The sequence below is a fragment of the Carassius carassius genome, chromosome 2 (assembly GCF_963082965.1).
Source record: "Carassius carassius chromosome 2, fCarCar2.1, whole genome shotgun sequence".
Classification (NCBI taxonomy): Eukaryota; Metazoa; Chordata; class Actinopteri; order Cypriniformes; family Cyprinidae; genus Carassius; species Carassius carassius.
In genome coordinates this window covers 44,621,039-44,647,600 of record NC_081756.1, presented here as the reverse complement: position 1 = coordinate 44,647,600, position 26,562 = coordinate 44,621,039, and the positions used below count along the sequence as shown (strand labels likewise).

General features: G+C 33.4%; 1 protein-coding gene across 1 annotated transcript; it reads right to left on the bottom strand.

The window, feature by feature from the left end:
* Positions 1 to 26,139, bottom strand: pkd1l2b (polycystic kidney disease 1 like 2b). Its single transcript, XM_059505552.1, has 30 exons — positions 25,830 to 26,139; positions 25,057 to 25,215; positions 24,553 to 24,738; positions 23,242 to 23,370; positions 21,625 to 21,746; positions 21,370 to 21,504; positions 21,137 to 21,280; positions 19,611 to 19,735; positions 19,364 to 19,481; positions 18,437 to 18,562; positions 16,897 to 17,119; positions 16,614 to 16,804; positions 15,972 to 16,202; positions 15,258 to 15,359; positions 14,979 to 15,157; positions 9,446 to 9,592; positions 9,168 to 9,367; positions 8,680 to 8,918; positions 7,524 to 8,078; positions 7,331 to 7,433; positions 6,237 to 6,377; positions 4,929 to 5,114; positions 4,459 to 4,789; positions 3,407 to 3,540; positions 3,195 to 3,322; positions 1,707 to 1,867; positions 1,374 to 1,584; positions 770 to 871; positions 550 to 681; positions 1 to 448 (listed from the first exon to the last, which is right to left on the bottom strand). Exons 1-30 carry the CDS (start codon positions 26,137 to 26,139, stop codon positions 335 to 337), a joined length of 5,364 nt encoding a protein of 1,787 aa, XP_059361535.1. The 3' UTR covers positions 1 to 334.
* Positions 26,140 to 26,562: the final 423 nt, after the last annotated feature.

Here is a 26,562-nt window from a genome sequence, read left to right as displayed (position 1 = left end):
TTATTTTGTTCACTACATGCAAAGCTCACAGTTTGTTAAAAGTTCACAAAGAGCACGCTTTCAAAGTGTTCATCCAAACATGTTTCCTTGCATGTTTCTAAAAGAATGTTTCAGAAAAAAATCTGCTCTTTAATAAGATGGTACATTTTGCTTGTTCTGAAAAGAAAATTAAAGTTTAATCGAAACTACTATGTGCATTGTAGAAACAATTCGACTTCAGCAGAGATGCAGATATTCATTTTTTGTGTGTGCTAAGTATTTGAAGACAAGATGGCAGATAGAGCAGGAAAGAAGTCAGCGGTCCTCTTGTAGGAGCACGTGCCAGTGATGAGGACTAGGTAGTTTTGCCACTATTACGAGTTTCTTCTTCAGTCTTCTTGCGTTTGATTCCAAAAAGACTGAGGATCTTCACGAACATCAGGTCAACGATTTCCTCTTCCTCAGAAGGCTGAGTATCAGAAAAATTATTTCAGTTATCACTTAAATCAATGAACCAATGTGACTTAGTCTAACAGCATTTAGAAAATGTGGATGTGACTCATATAACACCTTGTGATTCTCCTGTTCTTCACTGAACGCCTCAAGGATGATTGAGACGAAGAGGGTCAGGATCACAAATGTGACGAAGATGACGCAAGTGGAAATGATGATGGCACCGAGCACTGGATCAGAACTCAACACCTGCAGAGGAAGCATGAAAGCTGCGATAAAACAAAAGCTTTTCTGCGCTACTTTCCCAGTCTTGGTCTGTGGATCATTTTTGACCAACCTCATCGTAATTGAAGATCCCAAACTGCAAACTGAAGATGGTTTTGAACGCATCTGGGAAAGTTTTGTATGAGGACAGCTTCCCTCCAAATATTACATTGCACTATGAAAAAAAATGAAAGCTTTGATTTAAGAAATTGTACAATTAAAGTTTTTGTTAGATTTTCAAACTTAAGGACACATCGAAATTATTATTTTTGGCAATCAACAACACGATGCTACTCACTGAACTTAAAGGGACGGTTCAACCATAAATTAAAATTCACCCTCATATTGTTCCAAACCCGTATGAATTTTCCTTCTTCCTTCTTCACAACAGAAGATATTTTGAAGAATGTTGGTAACCAAACAGTTTCATGTATTTTAATCCCAACTATGAATGAAAACAGGACTTGAGAACATTTGGCTGCCCAATATTCTTCAAAATATCTTATTTTTTGTTCCACGGAGGAAAGCAACCCGGGTTTGAAATGACTTGAGGGTGAGTAATTGTTGACAGAATTGTAATTTTTGGGTGGATTATCTTTAAAGATGAAGTATGGCAATTTGGGGTGTGTTAAAATACAATGTTAAAAGACATTTACATTTAAAGTAGTTGCTCTTACGGTAAGTGAATAGGCCAAGAGGATAATGAAGATAACTACGATGAAGCTGGACATATCGTTCCATGCCCGCTGCAGTGAAGAGGTGATGAGGTGAAGTTTAGGGTTGAGTCTCAGCAGATGCCAGAGTTTCACACAGGCCAGAAGAACCAAGAAAGCCATGATATATCCCAGAGTAGCATCTAGGACAGCAGTGTCATGGAAACTTGGAAACCTGTAGGACAGGAATAGCATTTTTACCATGTTAAGTACATCCATTCATCTATGCTCCAAACCGCTTGTAGGGTCAATTTTATGTTCATATCAAAGTTTCCCTTGAATAAAAGATCTACTTACTGATCTTTGTGGTTTTGGTAGTATTCTATGTCTTTGTCTCCTTGCACTGTTCTCTTGATGAACACTGACAATGAACTCCAACTTAAAATGATGATGGCCAGGTCTAAGAGATTCCACTTGTTTCTGAAATATGCCCATTTCTGCCGCTTCAACAGCTTTCCCTGTTCAACCCCAAATGTGCATGGTTTAATCGGGATGAAAAGAGTATAGCATTCAAAGGAAAAGTTAATACAAAAAATTCTGTCTATATTTACAAACACTCATTTGAAAGCATATTTTTGTCTTCAGAGTTTATATCTCACAATTTGGATTTTTCTTGCAATTCCTCTCACAATTCTGAGTTTATGTCTCACAATCAGGGCTGAGTAGTAACTGATTATTACAAGTAATCTGAATTATGTTATTGTTATTCTTTCAATGGCAGTAAAAAACAAAATGTCTCTTCTAAATTTTCCATTCTAAAAATCCTACTGTAATACCATTAAGCTTTAACTAAATTCACAAATGTTGTGTAAATACATTTTGCAAACCATGCTTATAAATCTGAAGGGTAATTAGACCATGTAAGAGACAAGTAATTATGCAGGTACACTGTAAACACTGGTGTGAAACACTATGTCATTGTCATACCCTGATACTTTTACTGTAACTGTTGATTCTGAAAGTCTAGACAATAATATTTCAAACTTTGAAGGCTTTGGGAATGTGATATCTTTGCTGATTTTTGCATGTTATTCAGGGATTCCCAAATGTTTTTGTCAGCCAAACCCCATAAAATAAAATATTTACTTGAATGACCACTGAGGAAGTTAATATTTCAAATAATTTAACAACACATTCGCATGTTTACAGTTTTCTAATGTCAGTTAATGGTCACTTTGAGATGCAGGTAAACAAATAAATATTGCTATTTTGACTATTTAAATTGTTTTCATTTGACATTTTTATGAAAACTTTGAAAATTATGAATTGCAAGAAAAAAGTCAGAATTTTGAGATTCAAATTTTGGAAATGACTAGTATGATTTTTAGGAAACAAAAGGAGATGTTTAGATGTGATGTTCAAGTTTCTCTTTTAGATAAAATGAAGGTAAATGGTGATCATCGGTCTCTGTCAAGCTCCAAAAACTAACATTTCATAAAGCTCATATGATCCATGCACTACATTAAAAATAGTTCAATTTGTTCCTCAAAAAAGCTGATCTATGTCTTCAGAAGGGTTTAAATATAGCACACAAGTTATATTGTCTACTGTTATTGTACTTTCATGGTTTCATTTTATCATTTTTTGCTTGACACCATTGATCATCAATCACTTAAATTTAAAAGAGCAGCATGGTAACCATTCTATTAAACAGCTGCTTTTGTGTTCCACAGAAGAAAGTAAGTCATATGGGTTTAGAACAACATGAAGGTGAGTAAATAATGACAGAATTTCATTTTGGGGTCAAATATTTTCTTAAAAGTTCTATTGAACTAGAGAACTAACCTGCAAAAACATGTAGTAGAGGACGAAGAGGAAATAAAAGACCTGAGAGGCCATGAGAAATGATTGAAAGCCTCCCGTGGACTGGTAGAGACGGACACTCTGAACCTGGCTGCGAAACTGAAATGCACCTGTAAAATAAGTGTGAACTCAGTTTTGCAATGAAACATGAGGACTTTGTAATATGTATGGGAATGATTGTTGTTTTTCCTCACCCACTGCAGTGCTCTCTAGTATCAGTGTGACAATGCAGAAGAGGTTGACATTAGCATTGTACACCGTAAACTCTGCAAAAACTGCCCTAGTGTACATATCCAACCAGGTGGAGTCAAAAAGATATCGAAGCTTGCTGTTGGTTGAAGAAGGTATAATGTTGGAACAGTATGGATAAAATAATATAAATAATACACAACACTTTTAGGTATGGTGTACTGTTCCTTTAAAAGTTTCAAAAATGTTGTTTTTTGAGAACGGACTTGTAACTGACATTTACTTTTTCTGAGTAAATGTTGACAGCATTTTTATTTTTTGGATGAACTAATAATAATACACAACATTTCTCCTTGAAGGTTTCAAATGTGGTGTAGGCAATTTCAGAGAGGCTAGCAATAGCAAGTTAGCTTTAGAAGCATAAGATTCTACCCTCCCTGTAAATCACTCTCCAAAGCCACACCTCCTCCAAAACACATGACATAGGCACACAGGCAGAGCAGAGGCTAACCAGCTACACGATGAGAGACGGCGTTGGTGCAGGGTTGAATGCAATGCTGTCAGATTACCTCATGTCCCATTCAGTGGTGAGAAAACATTATAATAGAAAGCCCATAATATTACAATAATAACCCCTTACATTCTTGCTCGTGCTGATGATGTATCATGTCTGTGAGAACAGGGTGCACAGAGGTATGCAAATACAAATACATATGTTGACAGGCAGGTAGGACAGCCTAATGTAGTCTTCAGACAAAGGGTTATGATTGGATGAATATTTTATGACTGTATGCCTTCCACAGATTATAAAAAAAATGCACATAAATAGATTTAGACCACTTACCTCAATGCTATCAGGATGTGAAGAGACATTCAACCAGCATAACAAAAATATTATCGAACCAAATCACCTACCCTGCCTTTAAAGGTACATTTTCTGAAGTTAAGATAATTTTTGCTTCCCCAGTTCAATGTGCAAGTCACTTATAATAAGCCATTCTGCTTGGTACATCTTATGGGGGGAAAAGATGGCAGCCGTGTTTATGCGATTTCTCACCTGCTAGCATTTTGCATGTTAGAACCGAGGTCCATAACATAGCCTCCTCCTCTATAAAGTGCAATCATACCCCAGACGGGAAGTGCTTTGAGCGCAGACTGGCTTTGGTACTGCCAAGCTGTGTTGATGTCCTCAGAGCCATTTACAAAATTCAACTCATCCCAGCCTGGACCGTAAGTGCCCATGTCCTCATTTTCCCAAGAGTAAGGGGCATTGCAGTGAGATACAGCGTGATTCACTGGCTTGGCAATCTCACAAGAGTCTTTCTTAACCCTAACTTGACGAAAACGAGCACCCCCAACAAGTTTTGAGTTTCCATCTGTTATAAAGCCTAGGAAATGAAAATGAAAACAACAGTCAACAATTTTAAAGAGTCCTTATAGATCCGATGGGTCAGAACTACCTGAAATATGAGCTAATGAAGCTAAAGCACTTGTGATATTCATGGCAGGTCAAGATAACTCAAGTACCTGGACGATCTCCAAACAGGTTTTTAAGAAGTACAGTGTTAGCCCAAGTAAACACATCACTCTGGTTCATGCTGTCTGAAATGTCATTGCTGAAGCTCTGCCGGATGTACTGAGTGAGGTAGAATCCATTTTCATCTCTTTGACCATATGCCACCAAGAGCAGCATCCACAAGAACCCCAGAAAAACTGTAAAGGAAATACAGGTCTGTGCACAGTCGTCTAAAACCTAGCTAACAAAAATATGTTTTAAGAATATTTTGGTAATGTTCCCATTAAAGGGATACTCCACCCCAAAAATACAGTCTTGTCATTAATCATTTACCCCCATGTTGTTCCAAACCCATAAAAGCTTTGTTTATCTTCAGAACGCAATTTAAGATATTTTGGATGAAAACTGGGAGGCTTGTGACTGTCCCATAGACTGCCAAGTAAATTACACTGTCAAGGTCTGGAAAAGGATCATCAGAATAGTCCATCTGTCATTGTGGTTCAGCCGTCATGTTATGAAGAGACGAGAATACTTTTCGTACACGAAGAAAACAGAAATGACAACTTTTAAAAAAATATATCTCCTCGGTGTCACTCCACATCAGCGTAGCACCATTATGATGAATTTGAGCTGGACACAGGTAGCGTACGCTCTTCTGTGTCAGCCGCAACACAAGGATGCGCTGTTTTCTTTCAAATCAAAGCATAAATACAGGTAGAAAACGTATCCTTGTGGCATGGCTGACACAGATTTGCCAAAATGGCATTAAGCTGATGTGGAATGACACAGAGGAGACAAATTGTTGAATAAATTCTTTATTTAGTTTTATTCACATACTAAAATTATTTGTGTCTCTTCACAAGGTTCATTGTTTTCATCTAAAATATCTTAAATTGTGTTCAAAAGACAAACAAAGCTTTTATCGGTCTGGAACAACACAGGGATATGTGAATAATGACAAAATTTTAATTTTGGGGTGGAGTAACCCTTTAAGGAATGAAAACATGGCTTTCTTATTGTTCTCTGAACATTTGAAAGTTGAAGATTTTATATTATACATTATACTGTATATTTTATACACAATAATTTTGCCAACAATATGGCAATGCTTTTTTGTTTTCTTGCATTTCTGAAACAAGTAAAACATTCAAAAATTAAAACTAAAATAACATTTATATATATAAAATATTTCAAATAAAACCTACCATGAATGATGCATAAATTCTTTTATGTTAATGTTTAGGGAATGTTATTAAAGACCAGATAAGATTTGAACAAATGGGAAGCAATGACAACTAAAAGTGTAAAAATTCACTTACCTAGAATCTCCATGATGAGTGCACGAGCTTTCTGCTGTTTGACCATGTTTGTCTTCAGCTTCTCAATATCACTGGAAGGTGGAGGCTGATAGTAGCTGCGTGTACAGTCCCTCTTAGAAAGTTGCACTCCATTGAGACCATCTATAGAAAAGATCAAGATTGAATGTAAGAAATCAAAAACACAGCCACTTGCTAAAATAAAAGACTCTTTATGAAGAATCTGAAAGACATTCCCTTCTGAAAAGAAGTAAACTTTTTCATACTTTTTAAAAGAATAACGATTAAAGAAATAGTATACAAATAGTGTTTTATTGTGTAAACTGAATATAATGTTTTTCAGACACTAGTCTGTGTAAAGCAATATTAAATATGTGTTCTGAGTTTGTCACACAGAAAAATTTGTTATTTACAACCCAGCTAAATTTTTATTTGGGCTCTGACGCTCTGAATTGCCTTTTCAAAAACTTTAAAATCCATGGTAATAACAGGTAAATTAATTTGTAATTTTTTATTAGTTTACGTTTAACTTACATTTTAGTGGGGGTTTTTTGACACTTATAGGATTTTAGTTAATCTTTAAAATTGTATTTCATAATTACTTCTGTTGTTTTTGAAATGTGTTAAAAATGTGTTCTGTTGAATATACTGACAAGCATTTATGGTGAACTAAAATAAACTTTAATGTCATTTCTATTAAAACTTGTGACATGAATTTAAATAAACTTGCATTCATAATAAAGTTGCAATTTAAGATTTATATTAAAAATACATGAACTTTAAATAAGTAATATTGCATAACACGCAACAGTTAAAATGCTAAACACGTACTGTACTTCACATGATGTGCTTTAGTATGTTAGTGTCTTTCTTTTAAAGCTTGAAATTAAAACTTTTAATTTGACATTTCTACACATTTTATGTGTATTAATAAACAGTGTCATGAAAGTGTATTCTATTTAAATACATTTAACTGGCCTGTATTTCATTAATATATTATCTGCTATATAAGATTTGTAGGACAATGAGTGCACATTCAATACAATTAATCACACTTCTTTTTGGTTGGTTGGTTATTTGTGCTGATTTCCAATTACCTGCGCGAGTGGATGTTTTCTTACGCAAGGTATTAATAAGTTCTGCATCCTCAAAATTTACTTTTTTCACCACCAACGCAAAGAAAATGGCTAAACAAAGCACCTTCCAACAGAAAAGCACAATACCACAGTCAAGGTAAGTAATATTGTAAATGCAATACAAATATATAGCGTTTTGTCTCCAGATCTTTACTTTTACAGGCTGGGTGAAGAAGAGGCTCTCAGTGAAGGATATCACGATGGAGAGTATCCAACTGATTGAGCGATCCTTCCCGTATTTCAGTCCATACAACATGGTGTAGTACCCTGATATCACACTTGTGGCCGCAACAAGAAGCCAACCCACATACACAAACCACCAGGGCAGACCCTTCCTGCTGCTGTCTTTCTTGGGACTCGAGCTACAGATGCGCTGCTCAGTGGGTCTGGAGGAACGGAGACTTTCCAGCAGTTTCTTCATGCCCTGCACCTGCAGTAACACCTGACTGTAGCACCCAGGCCTGGAGAAGTCTGAAGGCCCCATCAGCTTCACTTCTCCCTCCAGGTTTTCAAGTTGTTTGGAGAGATGATGGGTGTAGGGCCAGAAAACCGAGGAGGTGTTGTTTTTCTGAATTAAGTGCTGTTGTTTGATGAGGTCCTGCAGCTGTGACAGCAAAGCGTTGATGTCTTCCTTTTCTCTGTTTTTCTCTGTTTTTGGGACAGGGCATCTCATGGCATTTGCAAACAAGTATGTAATTCTCTGTATGTCCTAATGAAAAATGATAAAAAGATTTTTAGATATTGGTAAAATAATGTGGCAATAAACAAAGTAATTACACAGCATAACCATTTTTGTTGGTTTGTTTGAGACATGGATCCAATATTCTTTTTTTTTCAGGAATCCAGTAAATACACTACCATTCAAATGTCACTATGCTACGTTTATTATGACACTAAAACATTTAGAATGATTTTTACTTTTCAATTTCCAGTTTTCTCACTACAATAAGCATCACAGCCATTTTCAGTTGTGGTGATAATAATCCAAAATGTTTCTTGCTCTGCAAATCAGCATATTAGACTGATTTCTGAAGGATCATGTGACACTAAAGATTGGAGTAATGATGCTGGAAATTCAGATTTGCATCACAGAAATAAATTACATTTCAAAATATATTTAAATTGAAAACAGTTATTTTAAATTGCAATATTACTTCACAATTTTTACTGTATTTTTACTGTGTATGGAGTGCATAAGAATCTTCTTTCAAAGATCTTTCAACCTTAATGGTAGTATACGTGAATATTGGACACACTATATATCAAACTGAATCATACAGAATGTGCATGATAATTAATAAAGGACTTACTTTGATGAGGAAATCTACAGTTACATTGTTTTGATCAAAAAGTGGAGAGGCGGTCTCATACGGGATGTCTTTCTCCATTTGAGCAGGCTCAGACTGCTTTTGCTTCTTTTCTTTCTTTGTCTTCTTTTTCCGGGGCCGGGAATGTCTGAAGATTCCCACAATTACTAGGTTGACGGGGAATACAATAATGGAGCTCTGGATGCCAATCTTCACCTCACTCCAGGTGAGTTTAATCGGACCTTTGGATAAAAGAGAACCAAAAATACACATCGGCTTTGACTAGAGATTTCAATCCATTTAAATTGTGTTCTAACTAAGCTCATATTCACATTTATCATAGTGCACTTAAGTATTTTTAAACACCGAAAGTTATTCAAAGAATGTAGTAGGAGAGAAAAACATCATTAGCTAGTAAATTTATATATTTCCATATCATTTAACATATGTATGAAAGTCATATATGATTATGTCATTCTTTTTAGCCATACCCATATCCATGGTCTGCTCTGAGGGGTCTGTGGGAATCCCGAAGAACATGATACTGGTCAACATGGAGCAAAGCAGCACTGAGAAACAGCACGAGACACGCTGCACACGGGTGAAATTACTGCTGGGGGGCCGACTGACCACAGAGTACCAGATGTGACCGTCACAGAAGTCCGTCGTTGTTTTCATGAAGAATAAATTGCTGCAGAAAGGACGGTCTTTTAGTTGCATTTTCAAAAAGTATTTTTCAAAAGCCACACTGTGAGATGAGTGAGCTCACCTGAAGCCTTTCATTTCCGCCTCTGAAGCGACAGGAAACACTTTTTCAACAGTACAATCGTCTATATCAACAGCCAGCCACGAGCTGCACAGGAAGTGCCACTTTTGCTCAGTCTGCAGGTCTTCTACCATCACCGTGTTAACATACCTGAGAAATAAAAAACACATTAGCTGTTGGGAAAAAGAAGTGAGCTTCCATGTATTGAATAAGCACTTGTAATGCACTTCAAATTTTTTATTACTATACTTACAGATAATATAATATTAATTAGTACACTTTACAACAAAGTGAACTTAAGATAATATTGCATTAACAATTATATTTGAAAGTACATTTTAAATCATTATGTTTAATAATCTTTTTCATGCTTTAAAAAAGTACACTCGTTATTTTTAAAATTTATATATTTTAAATGTATTAAATTGCAACATCATCATTACAAATTATAAATATATTGAAATTGAAATTTCAATAGAAATAACATTAAAATATATTTTAATTAATTTACTACTAATGCTTGTCAATACATTCAGCAGTAAGCTTGAATCATATTTGTGACCCTGGACCACAAAACCAGTCATAACCATCATTTTTTTAAAATTGAGAATTATACATAATCTGAAATCTGAATTAATATTCTTTCCATTGATGCATGGTTTGTTGATAGGATCATATTTGGCCAAGATACAACTATTTGAAAATCTGGAATCTGAGGGTGCAAAGAAATAAAAATACTAAGAAAATTGTCTTTGAAGTTGTCCAAATGAAGTTCTTAGCAATGCATATTACTAATCAAAGATTAAGTTTTAATATATTTACAGTAAGATATTTACAAAATATCTCTATGGAACATGATCTTTACTTAAAGGGTTAGTTCATCGAAAAATCCAAATTATGTCATTAATATCTCACCCTCATGTCGTTTCAAACCCGTGAGACATCCGTTTATATTCGGGAAACAGTTTAAGATATTTTAGATTTAGTCCGAGAGCTCTCAGTCCCTCCATTGAAACTGTGTGTACGGTCTACTGTCCATGTCCAGAAAGGTAAGAAAAACATCATCAAAGTAGTCCATGTGACATCAGAGGGTCAGTTAGAATTTTTTGAAGCATTGAAAATACATTTTGGTCCAAAAATAGCAAAAACGACGACTTTATTCAGCATTGTATTCTCTTCTGTGTCTGTTGTGAGAGAGTTCAAAACAAAGCAGTTGGTCATATCCGGTTCGTGAACGAATCATTCGATGTAACCGGATCTTCTTGAACCAGTTCACCAAAACCAACTGAATCGTTTTAAACGGTTCGCGTCTCCAATACGCAATAATCCACAAATGACTTAAGCTGTTAACTTTTTTAATGTGGCTGACACTCCCTCTGAGTTTAAACAAACCAATATCCCGGAGTAATTCATGTACTCAAACAGTACACTGACTGAACAGCTGTGAAGAGAGAACTGAAGATAAAAACCTAGCCGAGCCAGATCACGAACGAACGATTGACTCGTTCTTGAGTCAAGAACCGTTTCTGTCGGACGCGTCTGATTTGAGAACCGAGGAGCTGATGATACTGTGCATGTGTGATTCAGCGTGAAGCAGACCAACACACAGAGCGCATGAACCGAACTGATTATTTTGGTGATTGATTCTGAACTGATTCTGTGCTAATGTTATGAGTGCAGGTAAACCGAAGGCTTGCAATCATCGCCAATGACGCCATCACGTCAAGCGCAAAAGAACCGGTGAACCGTTTTCTTCAACCGGTTTATTGAATCGAACTGTCCGAAAGGACTACTGGTGATCCGAAAACCAATGAGTCAATCTTTTGTTCATTATCTGGCTCGGCTCGGTGTTCATTTTCAGTTCTCTCTTCACAGCAGTTCAGTCAGTGTACTGTTTGAGTACATGAATTACTCCGGGATATTGGTTTGTTTAAACTCAGAGGGAGTGTCAGCCACGTTAAAAAAGTTAACAGCTTAAGTCATTTGTGGATTATTGCGTATTGGAGACCCGAACCGTTTAAAACGATTCAGTTCAATTTGGTGAACTGGTTCAAAAAGATCCGGTTACATCGAATGATTCGTTCGCGAACTGGATATCGCAAACTGCTTTGTTTTGATTTCTCTCACAACAGACACGGAAGAGAATACAATGATGAATAAAGTCGTAGTTTTTGCTATTTTTGGACCAAAATGTATTTTCCATGCTTCAAAAAAAATCTAACTGACCCTCTGATGTCACATTGACTACTTTGAAGATGTTTTTCTTACCTTTCTGGACATGGACAGTAGACCGTACACACAGTTTCAATGGAGGGACTGAGAGCTCTCGGACTAAATCTAAAATATCTTAAACTGTGTTCCGAAGATAAATGGATGTCTCACGGGTTTGGAACGACATGAGGGTGAGTTATTAATGACATATTTTTGATTTTTCGATGAACTAACCTTTTAATATCCTAATGACTTTTGGCATTAAAGAAAAATTTATAAATTTGACCCATACACTGTTTTTTTTTTTTTTTTGCTATTGCTAAATTTGTTATCCAGGGTCACATATATGGAAAAACAAGTAATTATGAAATTACATATAAAGATGTACTTATGTCCTACCTAAGTGGGTCAAAAAACACTCTAAAATTAAACTAACTGCATCTAATAGAAATGAAAACTAATACCGTTTATAGTATAGTATAGTATAGTATTTCTACAATATGTACTCTTTTTTTTTAAGGAGATGCTAAAGTACACTTCCTTTTTATAGTAAAGTATAGTATAGTTTAGTTTAGTATAGTATAGTATTTCTATAATATGTACTCTTTTAAAGGAGATGCTAAAGAACACTTCCTTTTTTATAGTATAGTATAGTATAGTATTTCTATATTATGTATTCTTTGGAGATGCTAATGAACACTTCCTTTTTTATAGTATAGTATTTCTATAATATGTACTCTTTTTTTAAGGAGATACAAAAGTACACTTCCTTTTTATAGTATAGTATAGTATAATATTTATATAATATGTACTCTTTTTTTAAAGAGGTGCTAAAGTACACTTCCTTTTTAAAGTATAGTATAGTATTTCTATATTATGTACTCTTTCTTTACATTTATTCATTTAGCAGACGCTTTTATCCAAAGCGACTTACAATTGCTATATATGTCAGAGGTCGCACGCCTCTGGAGCAACTAGGGGTTAAGTGTCTTGCTCAGGGACACATTGGTGTCTCACAGTGGATTCGAACCCGGGTCTCTCACGCCAAAGACGTGTGTCTTATCCACTGCGCCAACACCACTCTTTAATGAGATGCTAAAGAACACTTCCTTTTTTATAGTATAGTATAGTATTTCTATATTATGTATTCTTTGGAGATGCTAATGAACACTTCCTTTTTTATAGTATAGTATTTCTATAATATGTACTCTTTTTTTAAAGGAGATACTAAAGTACACTTCCTTTTTATAGTATAGTATATTATTTCTATAATATATACTCTTTTTTTAAGGATATGCTAAAGTACACTTCCTTTTTATAGTATAGTATAGTATTTCTATAAAATGTACTCTTTTTTTTAAGGAGGTACTAAAGTACACTTCCTTTTTAAAGTATAGTATAGTATAGTATTTCTATATTATGTACTCTTTCTTTAATGAGATGCTAAAGAACACTTCCTTTTTATAGTATAGTATAGTATTTCTATAAAATGTACTCTTTTTTTAAGGAGGTACTAAAGTACACTTCCTTTTTAAAGTATAGTATAGTATAGTATTTCTATATTATGTACTCTTTCTTTAATGAGATGCTAAAGAACACTTCCTTTTTATAGTATAGTATAGTATTTCTATAAAATGTACTCTTTTTTTAAGGAGGTACTAAAGTACACTTCCTTTTTAAAGTATAGTATAGTATAGTATTTCTATATTATGTACTCTTTCTTTAATGAGATGCTAAAGAACACTTCCTTTTTATAGTATAGTATAGTATAGTAATTCTATAATATGTACTCTTTTTTTTAAAGGAGATACTAAAGTACACTTCCTTTTTATAGTATAGTATATTATTTCTATAATATGTACTCTTTTTTAAGGAGATGCTAAAGAACACTTCCTTTTTATAGTATAGTATATTATAGTATTTCTATAATATGTACTCTTTTTTTAAGGAGAAACTAAAGTACACTTCATTTTTATAGTATAGTATAGTATTTCTATAATATGTACTTTTTTTAAGGAGATGCTAAAGAACACTTCCTTTTTATAGTATAGTATAGTATTTCTATAATATGTACTCTCTTTTTAAGGAGATGCTAAAGAACACTTCCTTTTTATAGTATAGTATATTATAGTATTTCTATAATATGTACTCTTTCTTTAATGAGATGCTAAAGAACACTTCCTTTTTATAGTATAGTATATTATAGTATTTCTATAATATGTACTCTTTTTTTTAAGGAGAAACTAAAGTACACTTCATTTTTATAGTATAGTATAGTATTTCTATAAAATGTACTCTTTTTTTAAGGAGGTACTAAAGTACACTTCCTTTTTAAAGTATAGTATAGTATAGTATTTCTATATTATGTACTCTTTCTTTAATGAGATGCTAAAGAACACTTCCTTTTTATAGTATAGTATAGTATTTCTATAAAATGTACTCTTTTTTTAAGGAGGTACTAAAGTACACTTCCTTTTTAAAGTATAGTATAGTATAGTATTTCTATATTATGTACTCTTTCTTTAATGAGATGCTAAAGAACACTTCCTTTTTATAGTATAGTATAGTATAGTAATTCTATAATATGTACTCTTTTTTTTAAAGGAGATACTAAAGTACACTTCCTTTTTATAGTATAGTATATTATTTCTATAATATGTACTCTTTTTTAAGGAGATGCTAAAGAACACTTCCTTTTTATAGTATAGTATATTATAGTATTTCTATAATATGTACTCTTTTTTTAAGGAGAAACTAAAGTACACTTCATTTTTATAGTATAGTATAGTATTTCTATAATATGTACTTTTTTTAAGGAGATGCTAAAGAACACTTCCTTTTTATAGTATAGTATAGTATTTCTATAATATGTACTCTTTTTTTAAGGAGATGCTAAAGAACACTTCCTTTTTATAGTATAGTATATTATAGTATTTCTATAATATGTACTCTTTTTTTTAAGGAGAAACTAAAGTACACTTCATTTTTATAGTATAGTATAGTATTTCTATAATATGTACTTTTTTTAAGGAGATGCTTAAGTACACTTCCTTTTTTAGGAAATTCTGACAAAAAATGCTTTTAATTTCATTTTTAACTTTGGACAATTTGGTGAGTAGTGAGGGTGAGTACAGCATACTGTATCTTAACTGCACAGTGTAAAAAAAATACGAATTAAATCCTTCTTTCTTCAGTCTTTTTAAAATTTTGTGTTTCATTCACTGCTACTAGCCATTTCTTTGTAATTAGTTGTGAAATGTATTAGCAATTTCCAAGGGAAAATTATTATTTTGAGTGTAGTAGGTGATCTGTTTCACCAATTTACCAAGCAGGATGGTCCCCTGAGTTGTCATGCCACAGTCTGATGCTCTGCAGCTCTCCCAGAGGGAAGGGGGTGGTCAGTAAGAACAGGTCCACACCTCCTCTCTCAAACACTGGCTTATCAGGGTCAGTCAGATGATGGGGCTCACATTCTCCCTCCGTACCCTGTAGAGTCACTATTACCTGAAGTGACAATGGCATTGCAGAGTTAGTATGTAAGAGCACATGAGCAGAATTCCTGAAGAAGATCTTATGCATTATTATTATATATGCACATGCTGACCCGTGATGAAGTGGATGAACCCATGCGATGACCAGTGCTGACCTTCAGCAAGTAGCAGTACTCAGCAAAGGGATCATTGTCCTCTAGCATAGTAATCTTCACCTTTTAGGGGGAACGGACACAATATATCTTAATTAGCATATATTTGAGTTGATGATAGAGCTTTAAAGCACACAAACCATTTTATTTGCAGATCTCATGTACTATGATGTGTATTATGATATTTACAAAAGAAGTAGAGTGAGACTTTGTAAATTAATTGGATTGTGAAAAATGGGTGTTACATAGCAGAATGGAGCTTGACAAAATGTTTGATAAAATATTGACTAAATATATATTTGACTGCTTGGTTAATATTATCCAGTAGCCTGTGTGGCTTTAATTACTATTTTCATTAAAGTTAATGATAATATTTTTTTTATTAAATTTTAAACTTTTAAATATTTTTCATTATAATAGCATGTTGAAGTCTTTTTTTATCATATAAATAACAACATCTGTTATTTTTGGCCCTTTTAATTAAATTCCCTCAGATTTTTTTTCCTCCTCAGATGTGAGCTCCTACATCATACTATATGGATCATAAAAGCCTGATGTATCAAATATGATACAAAACTTAAAACATAAATTATTTATTTACTGGTTTGTTTATTGTAAGTTAGTTTGTTTGTCTAAAGGCTCAATAAACTCGAGACCACAGATGCAGATGCAGACCTTGGTTGTGTCCTGTAGGTCCTTCCTGCGTGCCCATGCTGCTATCAGGATGTAAGCTATGAAAATTGCCCCGATAAAGCACACTACCACTGGGTTCTCTGCAAAGTTGGAAAACAGCTCAGCAGACTTGGACGGATCTACCATATTGGGCATGACAAAGAAACTGCTCCCAAAAAAGGTTAAATGGGTACACAGACACTGTGTAATATTGGGGGTTGTTTTAGGGCCAACCTAAAGAATGAAGAAATCAAGCACAGAGTGTTATCTGACTAACAGTCTGTGACGGACTGACAGATGCAAATCTTCAAATCTTAAAACATATTATAAAAAAATTTACTTGCAAATAATCTAATATTCATTAAATAAAAGGCCACTAATGTGCACTTTGTAATAATGTAAAATTGAAAACTTTAAAGTACAATTAAAGTACAATTTTTTGTAATTTAAAATGTAGGAGCTAACTGCATTTAATGTAACTTATATATATATATATATATATTTGGAAGCCAAAAAAGGCCAAAATTAAATAAATTAAAATAATAAAATATAAAATAAAATAAAATGGCTTGCTAATAAAAAAAGGTTGCTAACCCCTGTATTCACATCATAACTTGTCTTATTTTTGAAAATAATGACACTCACTCTACAGCCATAGTCACTCCAGTTGGCTCTCGTCTCTTGCCAGAAAATGCACTGAGCAGTAATGGATGTGATTGTTACTGATGCATTTATAGACTTTACACCCGGAGAAACAACAGGTCGTATGCGAAGGTTATAAACACCCACATCTACTGCCATGTCACTGGGACCCAGGACCCATGTGTACCTTTCATCTGTTTGAAAAGATTAAGAAAAGTACAAAACAGTGTCTGACACATTTCACATCGTTAAAGAACAATTGTTTTGTTTCAAGCAAATTATTCACCTTGTGTATTTCCTTGTTGAGGAAGTGTAACTTTAGCTACATTGTTTTCACTGGTGGGTTGGGTCTCATAACCCATCAGTAATAAAAGTGTTAAATCTTCAGAGGGATGTAACTTTATAACCAGAGTAATGTTGGGGGTGGTTATATTGATGATCGAAGTGCTGAAGTTTCTCAGATCTAGAACTGAGCTGTTCACCGATGTGTCCAGTCTGGGTAATAAGATCTGTAGGTAAAGTAGAATTTCATTAGGTCCCAGTAAAATTATTATTTACACCTTCTGATAATACAGTCTCAGGAAAAACAAAAGGTATAATATGTACTTTTATAGTACTAATATATGTACCATTTAGGGGTAAATAAGGTACAAAAGATAAAACTTTTATAGATGATATGTGATTGAATTTAAAGTTATTTCCATTTCCCAAATGCATGTTCATTATTTACGCAACTTTTTATAAACTCAAGACAGCTTTAAAAAAATTAAAAGAAAGAAAAAAAAAAACACCATACTGTTTTAAAATTTTGAGGTTTCTAACCATTTTGCTTCCATAACTTGACTTCTTTCAGACTAGTGGAAAACAACACACTCTGAAATATAATACATTTAAGTATTTATTTTATTACACTTTATCTAATCACATCTGTAGATGCCATTAATAATACATATTTTAAAGGCAGTTTTCTCAAAATGAGTTTTGCCGACCCTATTTATATCAGCACATTTAATTAAAAACTATGTATACATACATTTAAATCAATATTTTGATATAATGCACTTAATGCATAGATACATTTTTTTTTTTTACATTTTACTTTTATTTGAAAATAAATACATGCATGTAATAACAGCTGTAATTAATTTCTGTAAATACATCTGTAATTACTCTGTTGATTAATAGGTACACCGTATTCAATAGTTACACCACACCTAACATTTTTCTTCTCCATGTAAGTACATAAAGACAAAGTTTTGCAGTTTTATTCCTTTCTCTATTCTGAAGGTTTGTTTATATATGTACAGTACCATTCATCTGAGTTAGATAACATTTTATTCCTGAATAAAAAATGCCGATTTATTGACGGTATTTTCTGATTTATGTAATAAGTAATGAAATGAGATCCAAAATCGTCTCTGTAAAAACTTTTAATGTGTCAAAAAAAAAAAAAAAAACTTTGAACCGGTCTATACCCAGTTTATGTTCTGGAAATATTTACAAAATAGTGCATGTCTGAATATACAAAGCCTAATTTGCATATTTATTATTATTTTTTATTTTCATTTTTTTTTTAACTTGTAATACAAAGCAAGTGTCTTAATGTACTGTGATTAACCAACCTGGGAAGTATGGTAATATCTATTTGTTAAAGTTATCTTTTAGATTGTACTCTATTTACCTGCAGTGTCTTGCCTTGAAACCAGTTTGAAAAGTCACTTTTGAATTCTATTTGTTTGTTTTGTTATCATATGCTAGTGGCCCAGAAATTGCACACTTCATCTTCACAGTTCCAGCTGCTGTCAAGAGGTCTTTCATCTTTTTACCTCAATCTCCTCAGTGAGGTTTGCCACAGGAATGCCAGAGCCGTTCGTTTTGGAGAGGGACAAACCGGCCACAGTGCTATGAATGGTCTGACCTTCAATCCATGGATCAATATTAAACTGTGTCATCTGTGAAAAGTGGATGCATGTTGCATTATAAGATATATGTGCAAAGCATGCCTCTATAACATTAGTACAGCATAAAATAAAATATATAGTATTGTATCTGTTACTGTCGCAAGTTTTGAATCTTTCTTGACCAAATGGTTTTGAATTTAACACTTAAGTTCCCTCCATGCTTTCAACTTTATAAAACTTGCCGTATCCTCATTGAAACCTGCTATCAAACACATTTCTTACCTATGAAACTTAATTAAACTTCATATGAAAAGCATGACATGAAAGGTGTGTAATATATCACAATAAATGAAACAACTTGAATTATTGATCTAGTTTTAAAACGCATCACAAGGTCTCACTAAACAGTGTCACAAGACCTTCAACAATATACAGTAATAACTTCCTCGAAGTGACTATCGCATGAGAAAAGCTGTGTGTTTGTAATAAATTCATCAATAAGACGTTTTTATCTTCAAACGTTTGCTTCCTGATAAAATATGAATCCTCCATCCATAACATTCATTTCTCCAGTGAAAAAGTCCAAAACAGTTAAAAAAACAAATGTGTCGATTGATTTTAATGCAAAAGGACAACAGACAATCAACAAAGCTCATCTATAATGGCCGAAGCCTGAATAAATATTCCGAAAATTATCATTTTTAGGTGGACTATTCCTTTTATGTAATACAATTGCTAATGACTAGTAATGACTCTTGTTGCTATTCCTTAAAAGTCTAGGGTGCAGGTCAGATAAATGATCTAATAGTTTTTTGGGCTTGCAGTAGCTCGTAGTGACTGAAAAACACTCACTTTCACATCCACTGGCTCATCAACAGACAGAACATCAGAGCCCAGATTCGGAAGCTTGAATCCAGCTAAACTGTTCTCAACGTGGAAGGGCTCTTTGTGGAGGTTAGCTGGCGATATCCTTATCATAAAAAAATACAAAGAAATACAATTGATACAAAGAATATATTCAAAACACACAAAATGTTCTCAATGACCCTTTTTATTTTCACTGATCATAAAGCAATTCATTGAATAGTGAGTGTCCGACCTGTTGACGTAAATATTGACATTAGGAGAGGAGATGATGATGGGCTCCAGATCAGGGGTTTTATTTGTTAGCAGGAATGACTGCACGGAGTCCACCATGGTGAGCAAATACCCAGAGATGTCGCTCTGAAAGGCAGTGAGAACATCAGCAGATTTCCTGATATAGTTAACTGTATTTTGGAACATAATAGCTGGTTTATAACTGGTCTTTAGCTGTTGCAAGATACTAAACCATCTTGGACAAGCAACAAACCAACTCTATTGTCATATCAGTTTGACTGAAAAAGATATACTTTGCTCTAATTTATTACAGTCAAATTTATTCGTTTTTCTTAAATTAAATAAGAGGTCAAGTTCAAACCTTAAATTTGGTTTTAATATTAATCAACAATATTTGTTTCTTCACAATATTTCTTTACAAAGATGAAAACATTCATAAAAAGTAAAAATATTTATTTATTAGGGACCATACCATGCTTGATCAATATATTTGCTTTAGATATTAAATCAAAATGTTACTTAATGTAGGTAAATGTAAATTATTATTATTATTTTTAATAATATTATTTTTACTTAATTTCACCGTAATTGAATTTAAAATTTTCACTTAAGATAAAACTGAAAACATGCTGTAAATGCATAATTTAGTTGACCTACTATGAATAAAGACAACTTTAAAAGGCTTTAAAGTTTATTGTGATGTATTTTTAAAATGTTTATTAAAAGCGGATTAAAGGCTTTTTTTTGCACCCTCAGATTCCAGATTGTCAAATAGTTGTATCTTGGCCAAATACTGTCTGATCCTAATAAACCATACATCGATAGAAATCTTGTTTATGCAACTTTCAGATTATGTTCTCCTGTAAATCTCAATTAAAAAAAATAATTACCCTTATGACTGGTTTTTTGGTCCAGGGTCACACATGTGAAATAACATTTATTGTTATATAAAATATTAAATAATTACAAAATAATCTTATTTAAGTGGAAAAAAAAAACAATGGGAATCCAAAAGCCTCTTTATATATCTAAACAGGGTGGTAATTCAAGAAATTATGCAACATTACACCAGTTTTTATTTTTTTAATGCCTCCAGATGGCCCAATTCTCACCTATAAAAAGAAAAGATTTTAAATTCTTCACTCTGTTTTAATGTGAAAAATTACATTTATAAAAACATAGTAAACAAATAAAGAAATAAAAATAAATATATGATTTGTACTGGAGAAAATAGCTCATTAAAATTGTATAAATATTGCATAGTATCACAAAATTCCCTCAAAATAATAAATAGTAATCAAAAAATATTATTGAACAAAAATATATCACATTGATTTTTGAAGTCACATTTCAAGGCTTCTGTCACTTTTGACCGCAAAGGAGGGAAGTGTGACTTCTAAACGAAGAGGGCCAGAACAAAATTGCTTATTTTAATTGTTATTACGGGGAGTGTTACTACTTTTCGTTTAGGCTAATTAATTTGTCAATCGGCCAATAACCACCAGATTATTTTTCAGAAGAAGTTACCTCTTTGTCCTTATCAAAGGCAGCGAGAATTTGACTCGAGGACACAACGAGGAGGTTGGCTATTTCAGCTCGTGCAGTGATGTTATCCAGACTGATGGACTTGAGGGATTTACTTAGAATATCTAGAACACAACCAGCATTCTCCTGTGAAAGAAAAGTGCCTTGTGAGCCGTTATGCAGCAGTAGTGTTGAGCACATACTTTATATAATTATGTGTTTGGTCAGAATACTACCTGAGCATTAACATTCACTTTGTCCTTATCGCCAGTCATTCTTGACAAAACACTAGCAAAGTCCAGCACTTCTGTTTGCTGCTGGAGTGGCTCTTCTAAAGTTGCACTTATGTCTGAAAGAAGATCCTCTCTGAACTGCAAGTGGGAAAGGGATGTTATATGATTAGATATTACATACATACACAAATGCAAATTAAGTATTTAAAGTACTTAATTAAAAAAAATATCCTTTTTTTTTTTTTTTTTTTTTTTTACCTCTTCTGTGTCACCTAATCCACCAAGTTGCATCAATTCAGTATTGATGGAGTTCTTGAGCTGATTCTTGTCCATCTTTATTGCGGAATATTTAATAATTTTCTCCTCATAACGTGTGTCACCTAAACCATACAGAAATAGTTATTAGATGCACTTTATTCATAGCTGTGATACAATAGGTTCTGTAGTCATAAAATGTGAAATGAACGCACAAAAAAAAAGTACAGTGACATCCTTCTTGAAATATCTAATCTTCTTGGATTTGATTTCCAAACTGTTTGTATTTTGTTCCTTTAGTAGTCTCAGGGTCCTTTTGTTTGAGCAGTCTTTCTTATTATTGCCTTTCTAGAAACAGAACAATGTGAAAATTATTACAAAAAATTAGAGAAGCATCTGTATATCATGCCATAAGTGTAAAACAGTATCAAACTTTAATTCTGCATATAGCAAGACTGAAAATCAAATCATAACATGCTTTTGAAACTGAAAGCACTTACTCTGTTTTTGTTCCAATTACTGCCAACTTCCACATAACAGTACGTTTTTGAACAGCTAGTAGCACTTGAAACACTCAGTGTGATTGTGTCATGATAAGTAGTTGACCCACAATTTGTGCAGCTGGAAAGTACAGATACAAACAGATCCACTTTCTTTATATTCATCATCCAACACAAGATATGAAACCCTCAGCAAGTTTAAAAATATATATTTCAGTGTTTAATGTAATGGAAAATAAAGGTCACAAAGATTTTTCTTACTCGACCGTAAAACTGCCTTTGTTATATGTATCAGGATAACAAATCCAATCTTCACCCAGATTTTCCCTTTTAACCCTTTTGTGAGTGTGCTGTCTCAAAGTTAAAGAGTACTTCTAGAAAAGATTTAGAAAAGCAGCATTTAGGAAACAAGTTTAGTAATAAAGTGTTCTGTTTCCACAAATAAAATGACTGATGAAAAAAAAAACGAACAGCTGAAACCAGCATAAACTTTCAACTTTCGCTGATTTTAGCTATTGTTTTTTTTTCAGCATGGAAAATTGATAAATAAATTAATGGGAATCCCTGAAACTACTACATAGATTTCAAGACAAGAGTCTGTTCAGTATTTTCAATAAATAGATTACCTGAATTTCAGTACCTGAATGCCTAAATGTTACTGAAAACATATCTTGTCGTGATAAAGGAAAAGTGTCATTAACACAAAATAAATTTTGTCCTCTTTAAAGTGAATAAATAAAAGTTCAAACTCAAAACTGATCACCTCAACAAAAGAATCGTCGCCACCAGCATCTGCGGATCTTTCCCCGATAACATGAGAGGGTCCTGCATTATGGAAAATACACATTGTTTGATGAGAATTATTTAGTGAAAGTAAACAGCAGTAGCATGTTCTCTTTCCACCTTATTTTAATGTGTGTCAGTTATTTCATCTGCTTGCTTGGTGTGCAAACTACTATTTGTCATCATATTATTTTAATGTATTATCATAATCATAAACACACTGGTTTGTAGTGCAATAGTCATCTTTTATTAAACGTTGATGTTTTTAGTTAGAAGCTAATGAATCAAAAGTCTCGAACATTCACAGAAATTGCTTAATAATAAATAAGTTGGATCAATATAAAACAACTCTCACTGTCTTTGCAGTGGTATTCCACCATCAGGTAGCTTCCCAGCGCAGGACACGGCTCTCCAAAAGATGATACATCTGCCACAGCCGTGCAAAACTGCTGTCCGTTACAGAGCTCTTGCATGGAGGACAAACAAACCTCATCATTACTATTCATTACTGCAGACAGTCAAAACAACATTACTGAGGTATAGTGAAAGAACAGATGCGGAGCTTCTCAATGCTCTTCAAAGACTCAGCACTCAAACAACAATACTAACATTAAAGCAGTAGAAGAACCGAACTGTCTTCACAAAAAGATCCTCTGTAAATATTTAAAATATGTTCACTATTCTCCTGCCCAGTTATGAGACTTTTTCAGGTCCATTAGTAGCTATTGAGTACTACTGTATATGCATATCAACACATTGTTCGGTTTGTTTTTCTGCGTTACATCTGTTATGATTTAGCCTGCTGTAATATTAAACCTCAGCTTTGGCAGGAGCTCTATATATTCAGTAAAAAACAAGCTCACTGAAGCTCTGTTTACATATTAGATTATATATTGTTTGCACTGCATTCATATTAAAAGAAAGAAAAGCAAAAGAGCATCAGTTCACAAGCACAAAGGCATTTTCTGTCCTCTTCAAGTGGAGACAATAAGATTCATTAGTGGTTTTCGTTCTCGAATGACCTACTGCATGCACTTACAAACCTGTTAAAAAAATTGTTGCAGTCTCATGCTACATTACTGGTACTTTACACAGAACACAGGTCAAAATAATATTTAGAATACACACACACACACACACACGTATATATATTTATATAAGTCTATTTATATAAGTCTATTATGCTCACCTGCATTTATTTGACTAATAATACAGTAAATAAATAATTGTGAAATATTATTAAAAAAAAAAACATTTAAATAACTATTACACTTTAATATATTCTAAAATGTAGTTTATTTCTGTGATGTAAAGCTGAATTTCCAGCAACCATTATTTTCTCAAGATCCTTCAGGACACTTTGATGAACTGAATTAGAGGTCAAAAGAACCACACTTATTTGAAATGGAAATCTTTTGTAGTATTAAGTAATCTTAAATCTTTAAAACTTAAAGTATTACATTACGTTCTTACTCAGTTTTGATCAAATAAATGCAGCCTTGGTGAGCATTGGTGTTGTCCAACAACAATTTAAAATATATATAATATTCCAAATATTCCAATATTTTTTCCAAATACCATGGTGCTACAAAACACACAATAAGAACTAGCTCTTTTTGTTTAATCTTGTGTTTAGTGTCGCCAGTACCTGCTACTTCATCCAGCACACTGACCCAGCTGCACTGCTCCAGAGAGGCTGTGAGAGAGCTGGAGACATTACTCCTGCAGTAATGTGGTGTCTTCCTGCCATAGTAGCTCTCATCAACCTCAATCACCTGATCTGAGCCACAGTGCAGGATAGTGCTGTCCAAACAGGACAGAGAGCGTCCCAATTCTGCAAAAAAGAGAAAAAGGTTTATTATTTAAAGGTTTAAATTAATGTTTATATATATATATATATATCATATCTTCAAGTGCCTTTAAACTATTTAAAAGAAAATTATATTTATTTATTATTTATTATTTGCATACAGTGGACAGATCTCTCAAAATGGAGTTCCATTGTTTTCTGCTTTTAAAAGTGCATTTTTTATTGATGCAATTCAGTATAATTATGCTTATTCATACTTGTCTTTTTAAATAAAACTAATGAGCATGCTAAAATATTCAAACACTTCTGCATAATTATATATAAATACTATATAATACTCACCAAACTCACAGATGAAGTTGAATTGCTGACTAGAGTTGCTTGTTGTCTTCCAGTGAAATCCAGAGTCTGTGTTGATGTAGCCATAGCCAGTCTCCAGCATCGCCTCACTGAGCCAGTTTGAGTAACTCACATCTGAACCATCTAACCAGATCAAGACACCTGAGCACAGAAATGTCAATGCAGGTACATTTTTTTCTTTTTTAGATTAATATATATAAAATCAAGCCTACTATCATGTGCACATGAAAATATAGGCCTACATTTATGATCTATGTTTTGTTTAGTTTTTATTTCTGCACTCAAAATCATGGCATTTACTATTAGAATATTAAAATATATTTGATTGTAATGTAATAAAAAACATATTTTCAAAATGCATTTATTCGATTGGCTTAAATCGGTTCATTGAGAAACATCTATTCACTTACAGTAATATGAACATGGTTAAAGTTTGTCTAGCTGTGGGACAAGCAATATTTCATTAGTTCAAATGTATGAGATTTAAGCTAAATTAATTTATTGATGATAAAACTATAGCTGATTTCATTTATGACTGACAAATATGCATCACATTAAGTGTATTAGTGTGTTTATGTTAAAACTGTGCAATTCAAATGGATGGAAAATTTACAAGCAATTCAGATCTTAAATTCAGCCCTAATTATTTGATGTGTTACAAGTTCTAATGAATATAAAACCCATCATATTTAAACTACACTATTGCTGGACAGCATTAATTCAAGCTTTCACAATAATCTACACCGATCACATACCTTGCAAGTCCAAAGTGAGGTTGATGGAGGTAGACACCAGTCCTATCCACCAGTCCTGCTCCGACTGCAGGTGTTTTTGTAGAAACTGCTGGGTTTCATCATTCTGGATGAAGGCCAGGTGGCCACCGTCCCGCTCACACCAAGCCTGAGCGTTGAGAAAACTGCGCTGCAGCGCCACAAACTCATAGCAGGAGCTTTCAAATGCCTGCTGATTTTCTGAGCAAGAAAGCCCTTCACTAACTGCTTGGCCACATGCTGAGATGATATTAATTACGATCAAAAATAGCAAAGTAAAGAGTCTACGATCCATCTCTAGTCATTACTCATTAAGACTAGAAAATGAATCCTGGTGATTTCCTCTATATAAAGGGTTTTGAGCCCTGCCAAAAATACACCAGCTTCCCAAATGACAACTGAATCCTTCCTATTGACTGGCTCTCAAACAAAAGCCAGTAATGCAATAGCCTAATGGATGCATATTGTGTTTTTACACAAAGGCAATGTTCATTTAGATCAAGAAGATAAGCCAGACTTAACCCACAGTGACGCAGAACACAGTGGCACATACATATGACTGACGTTCTAGAAGTTAGTGGATAGAATTTCATTATGGTAAACTGGATGGTTTTGCCAACAGAAATTAGTTTAGATCAAATAAGAATCATGGAGAGTTATTTTGATTTTCAAAATAAAATAAGAATCAAATAAGAATCATGGAGAGTTATTTTGATTT

Bases quoted from the DNA above. Each gene is read 5' to 3' on its own strand.
- pkd1l2b (XM_059505552.1), bottom strand. From the start codon at position 26,139: ATGGATCGTAGACTCTTTACTTTGCTATTTTTGATCGTAATTAATATC. The intron at 19,482-19,610 runs GTCGGACACTCA...TTTTATGATAAG, and splicing joins GTCAATATTTACGTCAACAG to GATATCGCCAGCTAACCTCC. The intron at 18,563-19,363 runs GTGAGTGTTTTT...CACTTTTCACAG, and splicing joins ATGAGCCAGTGGATGTGAAA to ATGACACAGTTTAATATTGA.